Below are 15,943 nucleotides of genomic sequence, written 5' to 3' on the forward strand. Positions count from 1 at the left end.
CAGAAGAAAGTGTGAGAGACACAGGGGAAATTGTAAAAAAAATCCAATGTATGTGTAACTGCAGTTCTAAAAGAGGGAGATTGGGCAGACACAGTATTTGAAGGGATAATGGCTGAAAAGTTCCCATAACTGCCGAAAGATATCAGTTGCAGCCTAAAGAAGCTCACCAAACCCCAAACAAAAAATACAAAGAAAACCATGCTTTGGCATATCCTAGTCAAACTGTTGAAAACCAGAAATGAAGGGAAAATCTTACAATAACCAGAGAAAAAAGACATTACCTTAAAATAAGCAAGTAATTGACATTTCCCCTGTTACTAGGAATGCCAACAGACAATGGAATAACATCTTTGAAGTGCTGAAATTTAGGGGAGAGACGAGGTAATCTCAATAGTCTTATTCCTCTATTCCTGTTAAAGAACTGATCACCAACCTGTTCAAAATTACTATGAGTATATTTGGGGATTTCCTGTGTGGAGTTTTTTAGACCCTTACTAAATGTATGTGCTTATTTGATCTCCAGATCTTTCCTAAAATCGCATGTATGTATGTGTTTTTAAGTAATCTCTATGCCCAGTGTGGGGCTGCACTCACAACCCTGAGATCAAGAGCCACATGCTTGGGGTGCCTGGGTGACTCAGTTAAGCGTCTGCCTTCTGCTCAGGTCGTGATCTCAGGGTCCTGGGATTGAGCCCCGAGTCAGGGTCTCTGCTTAGCAGGGAGTCTGCTTCTCCCCCACACAAATAAATAAATAAATAAATAAATAAATAAATAAATAAATAAATAAAATCTTAAAAAAAAAAATTTGCGTGCTTTACCAACTGAGCCAGCCAGGCGCCCCATAAAATCACATTTAAAACTCATTGTAAATCAAGGAAAGTAGTACATAATTTGGATAGATAGACCATGTTCTAAAGTAAAATATAAATATTTGAAGGTAGAATAAATAAAAGATTCTATAAAAAGGAAACCACAATATAATGGTCTGATCCATGTTTAGTGTCAGTTAAGGTGCTAGAAGGAATAGCGATTTAGAATTCCCTGCTACTTGAAATGTGGCCTTGACACCAAAAGCACAAGCCACAAAAGAAAAAACTGATAAACGGGACTTCATCAGAATTACAAACTTTGTTGCAAAGTCCGCCATCAAGAAAATGAAAAGACAACCCACAGCAAATTATATATCTGATAAGGGACTTGTATCTAGAATATAGAAAGAACTCTTATCAGTCAATAGTAAAGAGAGAGAACTCAATTTAAAAGGGGGCAAAGGATCCGAATAGACAGTTCCTTAGAGAAGACACACAAATGGCCAATAGCCCCATGAAAAGATACCCAACATCAGGAGCCACCAGGGAAATGCAAACCAAAATCACAATGAGATACCACTTCACACCCACTAATATGGCTGCAAAAAAAGGACAAGGTCAAGCATGTGAAGAAATTGGAATCCCCACACTCTGCTGGTGGGAATGTAAAATGGTGCAACAAATGATAGTTACAGAGATGATGGTGATAATGGTGATGGGGATGATGATGTCTTACCAGGTTCTGGCCTATTCATCGATGTTACAAAGTGGTTCTATGAATTTTGGCAGTTTTGTGGACACTTTTACTCAACCTAATGATACGTCAATAACCAGGGATTCAACGATACCTTCCTATGAAAATTACTAGGGAATTCTTTTTTTTTTTTTAAGATTTTATTATTTGAGAGAGAGAAAGAGAGAGGACGAGCGGTGGGGGGTGGAAGGGGCGAGGGGCAGAGGGAGAAGCAGGCTCCCCGCTGAACAGTTAGCCCGGACGGATGGACGTGGGGCTTGATCCCAGAACCCCCAGATCATCACCTGAGCCGAAGGCAGACGCTTAACCAACTGAGCCACCAGGCGCCCAATGTGACTGATATTGGACAGGACTTTAGTTTTTGTCTTTTGGGTATTTTGAGAGGAGACTGATGTGCGGCCAGGGTTGAGAGCAGCTGAGTCAGGTCGACGTGCCCAGGGTTCAGCAGGACTACTGCTGAGGGCTAGCTACCCCTGAGGTGGAACGGGAGGATCGCCACAGGAGTCAGACCTGGGTAGTTAGTCCCAGCTCGTCCCTCGTGGTGACTCTGTGCTTTGAGCAACGTCACCTCTAGGAGCTTCAGTTTCTTCACCTGTAAAATGGGGCTAAGCACCCTCCTGTGCAGGGATGTTGGGAGGAGCACATGAGCTCATACATGTAACACTACAGAGCGGACGTCTGGCACATTTTTGGTCCTCTTTAAATCGTGGTCACTTTCTTCCCTTACCTTCTCTGAACGAGATAGTCATGTCATGTCTTTCCTAACTCAGCTCTTCTTCTATAAAATGTAGGAGTTTGTTAAAAGTCACCCAGGGGTTTTCTAGGTTTAAAATTTATCCTTCCTTCCCATACCCTTCATCTCCTTTTGTCCCTCATCTATGTTCTTGATCCCATTGTGCTTATGGGAAACATTGTTCTTCTGATACCTGACAGAGTGAAGACTCATTATACACTTGAATGAGGTGATACCAAACCATGGATAGCCACGCCCAGTTTAGCTTGAGTTGTCTATCATTAATAATTACACTGATCATTATAATAAATCAGAGGATTGATAATAAGGGTTAAATTAAATGTTTTTAAATTGCCAAATAGAGTTCTCAGCCTTAGCTGTGGTTGGTGTCTGGTGGATTTGGAATAGTTCCTTGGGTCTTGGGTGAAAAAGAGATAATCTGCTCTTGGTTTATAAATTTTTATGGTTTTACTCTTTACCCTAAAAAGGCCTATTAGTAACATTCATAGGTGAGTCTACAACACAGATGGACTCCAGGACAATCTGACATATACCTCCTGCTCCATGGCCTGGAAAGGAGTTACAGCCTCCCCTTCCTTGGAAATGTGGCCACGCCAAGCCGTCCATACCAGCTGGACAGAGTAGTTCTTGAGACGGTGCTGGAGTTGGAAGGTGTAGAGCAGAACTCCTCACGTTTGAATATGAAAGTGCATCACCTGGCTGTCTGTTCAAATGTAGATGTTGTTCAGTAGGTCTGGGGTGGGGCCTGATACTCTGCATTTCCTACAGGCTCTCAGGTGGTGTTAATGGCAAGGGCATGCAAGACATCTCTTCTTCTGTCTGCCCAGCACTTTCCCTCCTTCCTCCAGGGAAATGTGCCTTCCTTCATTCCAACCATGAAGTTCAAGGTTGAACTTCCACATTTTTACATTACTGTACCCCCCCACCCCCCACCCCCACCCCCACCCCGGGCATGGTCAGTTGGTCCAGGAGACAATCAGAATCTTTCCTGACATGTTTGGACTTGAAGCCAGAGTGAGCCAGTCGCGAATCCTCCCTGCGGAGCTCTTTCTAGCCTCCTGGAGGTAATGGGGGAAAGAAGCAGACATGAGCAGAGTGTTTCTGTTGTTCTCCAGTCTGGCTTCCAACTTCCCCTAATGTATGAAAAGGGATTTAAAAATAAACAAGACTGTGGCTTGCCAACTCCAATGAGGTGTATCGGCCACTTACTGTGTGTGGGTCTCTGTTGAACATACAGAGAGGAACGTAACACGCCCTGGTGGGGGAGACCACACATTTCCATAGTTTGGCGCGTGCAATGCCAAGGGGTATGGAAGCCACTGGAAGAGGTGCCTGATCCACCCAGATGTGTGGATGGGGTGGGGGGGTCAGGTTCATAAAAGTTTTTTAGGGGCACCTGGGTGGCTCAGTGGTTAAGCATCTAACTCTTGGTTTTGGCTAAGGTCATGATCTCAGGGTCCTGGGATCGAGCCCCTTGTCAGCTCTGTGCTCAGCGGGTAGTCTGCTTGAGGATTCTCTCTCCCTCTCCCTCTCTCCCCCTCCCCCCCATGCTCTTGTGCTCTCTCCCTCTCTCTAAAATAAATAAATCTTTTATTTTTTTTAAAGCTGTAAAAGTTTTCTAGAAATGGATTTTCAAAAAGTGAGCAGGAATTGTGTCGGGAGGCCAATTGTGTGAAGTCGTTCCAGGCAGAGGGTCTTTGCTGAGCAAACATGACGGTATGAAACCGTGCTAGAAACACTACAGTGAGTTTAAGTGGGAGGTGCGGGCGGTCCCTGAGGCAGTGACAGTGCAAGGCCTTTTCTCTGTGCTGCATTCGGTCCCTTTCTTCTTAAGTCGCATGTGTTTAAACAATAACAAAGCAATCACAAACAACAAGCCCGACTCTCTGATCCCCCCGTAAATGCATGATTGTCTGGCAGGTTCCCACCAACCACCACTCCCCTTTCTCTTTGGACAAACAGAAAATTTGTCTTAGGATCGGAATGCATGTTTAAAAAACAAGCCTGATCTGCTTTAAATACCAAAATCTGCTTCAATAACAGAGGTTGTGACATCCGCTGACAAAGCCAGGAAGTTCAAAGGCCCATTGGCCGGCACGATGTATTGAGCTCTGCTGTTGTTGGCATCCCTCAGCCCGCGGCTGGTCCTGGTGTTTGTTGTTCAGATCTGTGTGTGTGACCGAGACATTCCTCAGACCACAGGACTCTTTCTTCTGGAGGGGAAAATTTGTATTTTTAAACATGCTTTCTGAAAGCAAGAACAACAGTTGCTAGTAAGGGCTGCTACTGAAGTCTCTTGAATGGCAAGTTCTAGGAGTAACTCAAAGTCTATTTCTTGAGCACATTTTAGCCATTTTAAAGGCTTGAAAAAAAAAAGTTTACACATTTATTAACATTCATCACCAGAACTTTTTCATCATCCGAAGCTGAAACTCTGTCCCCATTCACACTAACTCCCCACGCCCAATTCCCCCCAAGTCCTGGTAACTTCCATTCTACTTTCTGTCTCTACGAATGTGATGACTCTAGGTACCTAATATAAGTGGAATCCTACAACACTTGTCTTTCTGTATCTGGCTTATTTCACTAGTATCATGTCTTTCAGGTTCATCCATGCTGTAGCATGGGTCTGAATTGCCTTCCTCTTAAAGGCTGAATAATTATGTATGTACCACATTTTGCTGATCCATTCATCCATTGATGCATACTTGGGTTGCTTCCAAATCTGGGCTATTGTGAATAATACTGCTACGAACTCGGGTGTACAAATATCTGTTTGAGTTCCTGCTTTCAGTGGATTCTTGTTTTCCAAAAAAGCCACATGGAGGGGCACCTGGCTGGCTCAATCGGTAGAGCATGCGACTCTTGGTCTCAGGGTTGTGAGTTTGAGCCCCATGTTGGGTGTAGAGATTACTTAAAAAATAAAATCTTAAAAAAAAAAAAAAAAAAAGCTGTATGGAGCTGGTGTGGGCCCTTTCTTGAGTTTCTGGCTGTGAGAGGGCGCTGACCTGTTGTGAGGGTCCCAGGCCCCTGGAGCCTCCATCTCTCGCTCACAGTTCCCCCACCTGTGATCTCGGGGAGCCCCTTCCCCCCTCTCAGGTCCTGCCCCTAGGTGACCACGCGTAGGACACTCTGCACCCAGCCATGCACCCTCAGCTACTCCTGGCTTCTGTGTGTTCCTCAGTGGAACTGTAAGTGGACTGGACCTTTGGCATGAGCAGGTATATCATTCCCACTTTTGAGTGTCCTTGAGCAGCCTGTGGCGTATAGAAATTTTCCACTTCACGGGGCGCCTGGGTGGCTCAGTTGGTTGAGCGACTGCCTTCAGCTCGGGTCATGATCCTGGAGTCCCGGGATCGAGTCCCGCATCAGGCTCCCTGCTCAGCGGGGAGCCTGCTTCTCCCTCTGACCCTCCTCCCTCTCATGCTCTCTGTCTCTCATTCTCTCTGTCTCAAATAAATAAATAAAATCTTAAAAAAAAAAAAAGAAAGAAATTTTCCACTTCGCTGAGGGATGAATTTGAACCTCACACATGGTGAGGTTGATGTGTGGGTGCAAGTCGCTTAGTGGGCAAGTCAGGCTGGCCGACTGCCCAGGGTCTGCCTCTTAGTGAGGTGTCGTTGGCCGCTACTCTTCCCATCTTCGGCAGTGACTTTTGTGAAGTGGTAGAACTTTGATGAGTGTGTGTGTGTGTGTGTGTGTGAGAGAGAGAGAGAGAGAGAGAGAGAAAACGCCTCCAGTGCTGACTGCTAGGGCTGGCAATGGAAGCAAAAGGAAATAGGGAAGCCTCAGAAACTCATGGTTCTTACTGAAGAGATCACGGGGTGGTCTCTTGAGCTCCACAGTGGCTCCGTAGTGTAGACAACCTCACCATACATTCATTACAGAAATAAGACCTACCTCTTTGTGACATTTTAGTGAGTGTCTCAGCCAGCCGAAAAGGTGCTCATTGAGAGATAAAACTTTAGAGAAGTCTGAAAAAGTGCCCTGGGAGAAAGGCAGGAGACTGTACAAACATTTCCAGGAAGCAGCACATGGCCGAGGCTCCAGTGTGGCTACTCAACCAATGTGAGTTTAAGTAAGGGCTGGTTTGGAAGTTTTAAGATGTGTTTTTCTTGGCAAAAGTTGCGGTTAATAGGAATAAACAGGCCGGTTGTCTGTCTCACGGCAGATGGGACTCCTCCTGAGCTAGAGAGGTGCTCGGAGGAAGGGAGGCATGCGTCCCAGGCTGTGAGGACTGCAGGCCGTGTGGGAGGTGGCGGCCTCCCATGCTAGATGGAAAGCCGTGTGAGAGACGCAATCAGAGAATAAGGGACGAAGCCCACCAGAGAAGGCCGTGAAGAGCTGGTGAAAAGGGGCGGAGGGCCTGAAGACAATGATGAAGAATGAGGAGAGGCCACTTGGGCCCTTCATAAATGTAGGGAGATGTTCTGTTAATGCCAAGCTGCCAACACCACAGCCATCCATCAGTACAACAGAGCCTGTTTCAGCGGTTCTAAGAAATCCCCATTGGCTCCATCCCAGGAAATACCCAAGAAGTGGCAAAAATAAAGAGGGATTAACAAGCTGAGTTTTGGTTAAGACTAAGGAAGGAAAAAAAAAAGAAAGAGAAAATGACAGTAAAAGTAAGAATAAAAGGGAAGGTAATAAAAGTGGGCACAAATGAGAAAAAAAGTTTTTTTCCAAATAGCGAAATGTTAATGAGTTGGAAAACCTAGACGAAACACATTTTTGGAAAAAGGGAAAATGACAAACTTGAATCGGGGAGAAAGAGAAGATTTGATTAGGACGGTGGCCGTTAAAGGCCAGTCCCAACTAGAAGGCCAAGGACCAAAGACGTTCAAGTCAGAGTTAACGTCCTCAGTAAAGATCACCTTCATCCTTTATAGGAAGGTAAGCAGGGAAGCCGAAGCACTAACTTATGTGGTCAGTATAACCTTGTTTCCAAAACCAGACAGTTGCGTGGCAAGCTAATAAAATTTTAGGCCCCCTCTAGTTATGACCATAGATGCAAAGTCCTAAGTATAATGTTAAGTGAAACAAGGGGAGGGTAGGAGATCCGCTGCCATTCATCCTGCTCCCCTCCCCCCAGCACTGACAAACCTGTCTCCCCTTGGTCTGCGGGTTCTGCTTTACAGCTGTCTCACTGACCTGGTTGCCACCTCATTTTTGTTTCTGAAGACAACACAGTTCTGTTTTGTTGTCAGGGTTTTTGCTGGAAATCCATAAAAGAAGCAGAGAGGGACCTCAAGTGGGTAAATTACACAGGTTCTGAAACCTCGCAGAGTTTCTGTACTGAACATTCCTGGTTTATATTTCCAAACTTCTTTTTGAGATGGTAAGTGAATGAGGATGAGATTCATGTAACCATTCTCCTTCCTTCTGGCCACCTGCTTGCTGCCTGGTTCCCAGTTTGGAGACCTGAAGAGGCCTCCAGGACAGCATGATGGCTTTTCACATTTCCCAGGGTGTCCAGACTGAGCGACCCATCCCACGACAGCCTGCTTCTGCTTCCCATTGCAAGAAAGCAAGTCCGTAGGCTCACCTTCCCAATGGAAGCTGTCTTGGATTTTAGAATACAGAATTCTGGGAAAAAACATCTTTTCCTGAGCAGGCTTTCCAACTGATAACAAAGTTGGGTCTTTGGTTCACCCACACTCTCTGTGCTACCTGTTCAGTGAGACTGTAGGAGCGTGAGTCCCATTACTGCCATTCGTAAGAGACTTTTCTGTCATTTCTAGCTTTGAGAGATGTGGGGGTAACCTCTTCCCTCTCTTTTGGCCTCTAGGTATTTGCAAATATTTTTTTTAAGTTTATTTTTTTTAGTAATCTCTGCACCCAACATGGGGCTCCAACTCTACCCTGAGATCAAGAGTCATACGCTCTGCCAACTGATCCAGCCAGGTGCCCCTGCAAATAATTAATGATTTCATTGTTCCCTCCCCCAGGAAACACCTGGTTTCTTAAAACTTGTATCATGGGCCAGAAAGATGGGGCATTAGGACAGGGCGAGAGATGGTGCTGTGGGCAAAGGCAGGGTGACATCCTCTTATCTGGAGGATGTGGGAACAGATAAATGAGCACAACTGGCCTTGGGGATTATTTCTGCACATTGAGACAAGATGGAAATGCATATTCTTACTAGCTCCCTGCCCTGGAGAGAGTTGGGTGAGATGTTGGCTATGTGCCTCCTCTTTTGGAGAGTTGGGAAGTTAAATGTTTCTTTGAAGATTCTCACCTCCCAAATAGACTAGGACTTAGCATTTTTTCCACCAAACACTTACCTCAGAGGGAGCACTAAATACAGCAGCCTAGCAAGTGTGTGAGGGAAAGGACGTAAAATAGAAACGGGTGATGTCTGGGATCTGAACTAACATGAACTCAGCTTGTAAACAAGGACTCTGGAGAAGATTACCCAAGTCCTGCTGGTCTGATGGCCTTTTGTTGAAATTATTTCTGTAGGTCATCACGGCTGGCTCGTCAGTATTGCTGTTTGATACGACCCTGACCAGTGCAACGGTGGGATGGTAAGTCTTCTGCACAGAGAGAGGAAAAACAAATTCATTGTTTGGGTTTCATCAGGATACTAATTTCTTTCTCTCAAATGTTGAAGAAAGGGTGTTTGGGGTCTATATTTTATTGACCTGTAAATATACATTCCAAGGAGTACATATATTATGAATATGCAGTTTTATGAATTTTCACAAACTGATTATCCCGAACCTACTATAGCCAGCACCCAGATCAAGAAACAGAACATCACCCGCATACCTGTCAGCCACTCGTCCACAGAAGCGTAAGCACTACGGGTGAACCACTGGTTTTATATAGTTATTTTTCCAAGATTTTATAGCTACTGTGTTTGGACGAGGATTCAAAAGCAGACCTGTGTGTGTCCAAAGTCCCATAACCTTCATGTACCTCCTTAGGACTGACTAGGCAAACACCAAGGATTTACCAGCAGTGGAGGTATAAGAGAAATTGGCCTATATGTTCCTCTTCTCACCAGTATGACCATCTATAAAGAACTTCTAGATAATTCGACAGCAACACAGAAGGAGCGTTACCCAGGACAAGACAGCTCTATTTCTTGTTCAAGGGCTGACATGGTGAACTAAGAATGTCCAGTGAAATGATGATAGGAAAAAGATCTCATTGTCTTAGGTTTTTTAATACTATATAATTCTATCAGTTAGCTAAAAATATTTATTGAGTGACTACTGCATGCAAAATAAGACATCATTCAGCCCTCAAGGAGGGGAAGAGGCAGGGAAATCATAAAGATAATTTATGGGATAAGATAGCCATGGTCTGAATGCACAGCGAATGCGAGGGCCGAAGGAAGGAGAGAGGACGGGCCATCAGGAGGGCTATCGAACTGGCTTGACCCGGACCTTACACAGAACAGAGAGGCTTAGTGCGGCTGTGGGTGGAAGAGGATTTGGGCCCTCTGGCCCCGGGAAGACAGGGAAGGCTGGAGAGGCAGGAGGTGCCCATGGTGAGAGTCAGTGATTTGGAACCAGAGCTGGGGCTGTGGGGCAGGGAGCTAATCCTCTGCTCCCTCCTTCTTCCCCTGCACCTGTCCTTCTAGGAAGGCCTGACACCCACAGCGGGCAGGTGACGTCCAGACACCCAACTGCCAAGATATCCTGCTACATTCTTAACACTCTTCCCCAAATGTCTGTATTCTCACCTTCATGGTGGTAGTCTAGATTCTTGACGGTGGTTTTCTTTCTCACAGATGAACCTCCAACAACTCTGTTTTGTACAGAATTTCAGAATGAACTTTAAGAACCCAGGTGTGGAAGTGAGTGTGAGAACTAGCGGAGTCAGATGGCTCTCCGGCAGGGGGGAAATGCTCAGCCCGAGTATCTCAGCAGCAGTCTGTAAGAGGCCAAGCCTCCAGGCTCTTTCACATCCTGTGAGCTTTATGGTATGCCCTGCACAAAATGGAAAGAAAGGCTGTGTGTACTCAAATCAAGGAAACAGCATGTGTGATTATTGCAAAAGGAACCTTGACTTTGGAATTTCCTGATTTTTGAGAACTCTTGAGTTTAAGGATGGTGTGTTTTCAGCCTCAAAGAATTTTCCAACCACAGAGTGAGCCACCAGAAGAGGAGTGTCAGACCGTATTTCAGATTTCCTGTCTTTTGCACAGAGCTAGTCTGCATTGGCCATGTAGTGGTGTGCTCAGGCCGAGACTGGCTGACCAGCTCCCGGAGCCGGGGCCCGGGCAGGGCTGCCCGCTGGCTTGTGGGAGCTTAGACTGATCAGAAGTCACAAAGGGCAGGCACCGCAGAACCGTTTTGTTGGGACCTACCATGTTTGCCTGTATCATCGTTTCTTGTTTTTTGGGTCGCAAATTTTAAATTAGTTAACTGTGAGAAATCAGGTGATTTCCCCATAAGGGTCCAGATTTCCAGATTCTTTTGAAAATGGGGACCAACAGCTATGTTGGGCCTGTACTTCCCCATGGCACCTGTTGCTGGAATAGGTAGAGGCGGCCCCCTTATGTGGGCATGGACTATCGAAGTCAGCACGGCCTCCCCCACGCCAGGCTGGCTGAGACTGGAGGACCCTGTATCAGCTACATCCCAACCTCCATTTGCTCGTATTTCATTTCACAAAAAAGTGTTTGGTGGGCTGCGAGGCTACCGACACAGTCTGTGGTCCCAGCGAGGTCACCATCCAGGAAATGAGTGCACGATGCGTCATTATCTACCTTCTGGGGGGCAGGGGCAGCAGCAACTTTAGCTGCACAAAACAGCTCATCATCTAAAGTAGGGTTTTTCGGGGTGCCTGGGTGGCTCAATTGGTTAATCGTCTGCCTTCGGCTCAGGTCATGATTCCAGGGGCCTGGGATCGAGCCCCGCATCGGGCTCCCTGCCCATACGGCAGCCTGCTTCTCCCTCTGCTCCTCACCCTGCTCATGCTCAATCTCTCTCTCTCAAATAAATAAAAATCTTTAAAATAAAATAAAATAAGGCAGGGTTTTTCACCTCAGCACTGTTGACATTTGGGACCAGATAATTCATTGTAGGGGGTTGTCCTATGCTTTGTAGGGTTTTAGCTGCAAACTTGAGCCCCACCCCACTGGATGCCAATAGCACCTCCTTAGATGTCTCCAGATATTCCCAGTGTCCCCTGGGGAGCAAAATTGCCCCAGCTGGGAATCATGGATCTAAAGGTTTGTGGTGGTTAATGGACAAAATGCCATTCAGAATTTCAGCAAGATCTTAGAAACCTGCTTATCTCCTAAATTGGAGGTTTGGTCAGCTTGCTCACGTGTCAGGTCCTCGGCAGCCCCTCCCACCCTCTCTGCCTACAGCCCCATCAGCTCGCACCACGCTGAGTGACAGGTGGGTGTGCACACCCCATCTACCCGCCGCTGTGAGCTCCTCCAGGAGGGGAACCATAGTCCTGCCCCTGTGCGTCTTTCCACCTAGGCCTAAGGGCTGAATAAATGCGTGGCCAGCCTTCTAACTCCTGTATGCAAGAAAAATTATAAACCTAAGTACCGATGTTGGTCAACTTTTAAAGTCTTTTTTTTTTTAAGATTTTATTTATTTATTTTGACAGAGACAGAGAGAGAGAGAGAGGGAACACAAGCAGGGGGAGTGGGAGAGGGAGAAGCAGGCTTCCCGCTGAGCAGGGAGCCCGATGTGGGGCTCAATCCCAGGACACTGGGATGAAGACCTGAGCTGAAGGCAGACACTTAACGACTGAGCCACCCAGGCGCCCCTTAAAGTCTTTTCTTAAAAGCAACTGCTCTTGGGACGCCTGGGTGGCTCAGTCGTTAAGCATCTGCCTTCGGCTCAGGTCATGATCTCAGGGTCCTGGGATCGAGTCCCACATTGGGCTCGTTGCTCAGTGAGGAGCCTGCTTCTCCCTCTCCCTCTGCTGCTCCCCCTGCTTGTGCTCTCTCTCTCTCTGACAAATAAATAAAAATCTTAAAAAAAAAAAAATAGCAATGAGACTGTAACAGCTATCATTCGATGGGTTTAAAAAAAAAAAAAAAAGCAACTGCTCTTGTCCAGCAAATCATCTTGTTTTTAATTACAAAAACAATCTACTGCAAGCCCCAAATTTAAATATCCAGATTAATATTTAATTATTCCCTTTTAATTAAGAGTTTTATGGTATATATAGATATGAATTCCCTCTAAACCAAAATTTCAACAAAGGGGATCCAACACATACAGAAGAAAAAATTCTGAACTGTGAGCAGTGTCCCTGTTGAGTAGAATTAGTTGTGGGTGCCCCTTCTTTGAATCCTTTTTAGACCAGGAGAGACTCTCTTCTCTTTGTAATAGTTTAGGTACAAGAAGAGAAAACAAATAACCAAAACACAACCTCTTTGTTCTGAGGATTCTGTGATCACTTATCGCCTTTGCCAATCATTCGCGGAGCCTGCCATTGATCATGGGTTACCATCCTGCTCGATCTTAGCATAAACCTCACTAACACCAGCAGTCTTTAGAAAGTGGTCTCATACCATCTTTGAGTAACGATGTCTTATGCCTTTAAGTTTAGGACACTGCGTGGAGACTGCCCAAACCCCTTTATCGGAAGAGTGAATTTAGGGGTGAAGGAAGTACTCCCCCCAGGTGCACCCCAGAGTGCAGCTAAGATCACAGTGACTGAAATTTATCAGTTTTCCACTTGAGTTAAAAACTCTAAAATGCTAAGAAGGAAGGGCTTTCTAAATAACTATCACTCATTACCTCTCAACACAGAGTAATTTATCAGAATATGAACTGTCCCTCAGCAAGTCTCCAAGGGAATGGTACATTAGGCAGATATCTTTTGGTGAGGTAAAGAGAAAAAGCCAAAATCGTTTGGATGTTGGATGTAGCTGATACAGGGTCCTCCAGTCTCAGCCAGCCTGGCGTGGGGGAGGCCGTGCTGACTTCGATAGTCCATGCCCACATGGATTTGAATATAGATGGGAGGAGGGGGAGCCAGGATAAGAATTCCTCGTCATTCGTTGAGAAAATACGTATTGGGTGCTATGTGAAGTACTGGGCCTCCAGCCGGAACAGGGTGCAGGGTCTGCCCCCCGTCTCATGGGGTCAGTAGGTGCTTGAATAAGCACGGCAGTGAATGTGAAATTGAGTTGGGGCCTCTTCCGATGGGAGGACAGAGAAGGATTGGAGGGGTGCTGCGAATAACCTCCCCCTCCCCGGAAGAGAAGCTCGTGCTGAATCTTTCTGGCTGGGGGTGCTCTCCACCCTGGTGTGTGTGCCTGAGTTGCTTGAAGCGTGTTCACTTCAGGAATGATGGGGATTACGAGATTTGCAAACAGTTCAGTGAGGCTCTGACTTAAATAGTTGTAATGCTATTAAGATTCCTGCACCCTGTGTCAGCTTCTCCTGCTGTTTAGAAAACAACATCAAAGCTCACCTCCCTGGCTCTCTTACCAGTAAACTGAACCGAGGTTTGTTTCCTTTCGGAGCCTTCACTAAGCTGCTTTGGTGTTTCATGCAATAGCTAAGCCCAACGGATGAGATGCAAGGTTATTACACTTGGGCATTGTTCTAAAGCTGTCGGGGGAGAAGGGGCAACGAGCCAGCCCATGGCCTGTTCTTCTCCCTGGTGACTAAGGAGGATTACTGGAAGCTGTAGAAATGACTGAGCCCCCGGTGATGTTGCAGAAATAAGCCCCTCCCCAGCCCAAGGGCCTTACAGCCTTTACGCCAGGTCACCGTGACTCCGCACTTGCCCCGGGGTGTTTAAGAAGATGGGTGTGGGGCGCCTGGGTGGCTCAGTTGGTTAAGCGACTGCCTTCGGCTCAGCTCATGGTCCTGGAGTCCCTGGATCGAGTCCCGCATCGGGCTCCCTGCTCGGCGGGGAGTCTGCTTCTTCCTCTGACCCTCCTCCCTCTCATGTGCTCTCTGTCTCTCATTCTCTCTGTCTCAAATAAATAAAAATAAAAATCTTTAAATAAAAAAAAAAAGAAGATGGGTGTGTGTGTGTGTGTGTGTGTGTGTGTTCCTTAAGGGATGTTGAAAGGAACAGTAGATCTGCATAAAAGGAGAAGACGCGCTGAGCCTCTGTACTGGAAGAATGGCTTCCCCTTCACAGTGACTTCTTCATCCAAAGAGAAGAGGTGATAGGGCCCTCCCACGTCCCGGAACTAGACCAGGGCCCAGCACAAATGGGTCGTGTTTCCAAATATGGTCTTTTGGAACTTGGACCCCGGTTTCTCACAGAAACAATCCTGTAAACGATGATAATAGATCTAGGAAGGTCCTCAGACATTTGCTTCGCTTATAACGTAGATACTAACTTCAGTTACGTTATTATGAGTTAAATGTGCGTTCGAGATAATTTATCGGCTTCTTGTCACTATTTCTAATATTTCTGTACAAAGAAGAAAGTACATTCCAACTTGGAGCTTCAGACATGAGGCACACATCCCCCTCACGCCCCTCGCCTTTCCATCCCAGCTATTCCCCTGCTTGGCGAGTGCCTCTGCTCTCCCCCGGAGCCTTCCGTCACAGGGACAGGAGAGGATGGTAGTTTGGGGCTTTTCACTGCTCTCTAGGGTTGACGGGGGTAAGGGCGTAGATCTGGTTTCTGGCGCTCTAGAAAGCAGAACTGGGACTCACAGGTGAGGTTGTAAGAAGCAGCTGCTGGGTCAGTCTGAGGAAGGACTTCCCCCTGGAGGGAGAAGCCATTTGCCCAGGGTCTTGCATGAGTAAGACGCCCATCGAGGGGGGCTTGAACCCCGTGGCCGGCTGCTCAACAGCGGGCCGTGCCCCTCATGTGAAGTCTTCGAGCAGAGTCGGGAGGCCAGCTCTCAGGGTGGGCGGCGGTCAGCTAGTCAACAGGATAGTGTTTTATCGCTTGTCCATTATAGGCCAAGTGCGGGGGCTGGTGGCTTCATGTATATCCCTTTCAGCCTCACAGAGACTGCCGGATGTGACCACCTCCCGTGGCCCGCCGGAGGCGAGAGCTGAATCATGCACGGGATCACGTAGCTCATCAGTGCCTGCCCCAGTGTGGCCCCAGGTATTGTCTCGGTAGTCTCACACGCAGTTCATTCCTGTGCCGAACAGGGCAGACAGTACAAGTTAGCTTTACGTCGGAGTCACCACATGGGTGACATTTCTCACCGGGAATGTAGTGTGCACAGCCCCCGCGAGTTTCATAGAGTCGGTGCCCCGGGCGTACGTCAGAAACGTAAGGACGCCATTGGCTCAATGTGAGTGTGCGGCATGTGGGTACGTGGGGGAGGTGGGGGAAGATGGGTCGCACGCGTAGAACTGACAGGCTGTTGGCACCTCTGACCGAGGGCATTCCATCACCTCCGTGACCTCCCGTCATATTCCTGCAGGGATGGCCCGGCCCAGGGCCCAGAAGGCTTTGTGGGGAGAAGCTGGGGATTCAGACAGACAGCAGATTGTCTACGGAGAAGTTTAAAACAGAAAATGTACAGACCTTGGGATGTACTCAATTTGAGGCATGTTAAAATATTCTACTCCTCCTTCTCCCCATCTGCAGATTTCCCGCTACCTTTTCATTTTCGAATCGCTGACCATATTTCTTTCTGCTCTGATGGGAAATTCATGATTCACCTTTAGTATTTTCATCTCTAAATGTTCTGTTAGTCTCAGTGAAGTA

General features: G+C 46.8%; 1 protein-coding gene and 1 long non-coding RNA gene across 13 annotated transcripts in view; one reads left to right on the top strand and one right to left on the bottom strand.

Moving 5' to 3' along the window:
* The window catches only part of TMEM241 (transmembrane protein 241), a 115,764-nt gene that overhangs the window by 95,612 nt on the left and 4,209 nt on the right, over positions 1–15,943 (top strand). For 2 of the 12 annotated variants that reach the window (XR_010407284.1, XM_064577818.1), the window contains exons 14-15: positions 8,780–8,844; positions 15,657–15,782. The exons of 5 other annotated variants lie outside the window; for them this stretch is intronic. Coding sequence is in view for 4 of the 7 variants with exons in the window: in XM_064577818.1 (XP_064433888.1) it covers positions 8,780–8,844; positions 15,657–15,782 (191 nt within the window). In the remaining 3 variants the exon portion in view is untranslated. Of the gene's footprint in view, positions 1–7,524; positions 8,738–8,779; positions 8,845–10,058; positions 10,189–15,221; positions 15,332–15,656; positions 15,783–15,943 lie in introns of those variants that run through there. 5 more of the 12 variants (XR_006792979.3, XR_010407285.1, XM_064577824.1 and 2 more) reach the window with 5 other exon arrangements.
* Positions 3,279–10,151, bottom strand: LOC135362506 (uncharacterized). Its single transcript, XR_010407286.1, has 3 exons — positions 10,011–10,151; positions 8,733–8,853; positions 3,279–4,530 (listed from the first exon to the last, which is right to left on the bottom strand). It is a non-coding gene; the product is annotated as an uncharacterized LOC135362506 (long non-coding RNA).

The sequence above is a fragment of the Mirounga angustirostris genome, unplaced genomic scaffold, assembly GCF_029215605.1.
Source record: "Mirounga angustirostris isolate CCGP_5_RB_7025 unplaced genomic scaffold, mMirAng1.0.hap1 SCAF_14, whole genome shotgun sequence".
NCBI lineage: Eukaryota > Metazoa > Chordata > Mammalia > Carnivora > Phocidae > Mirounga > Mirounga angustirostris.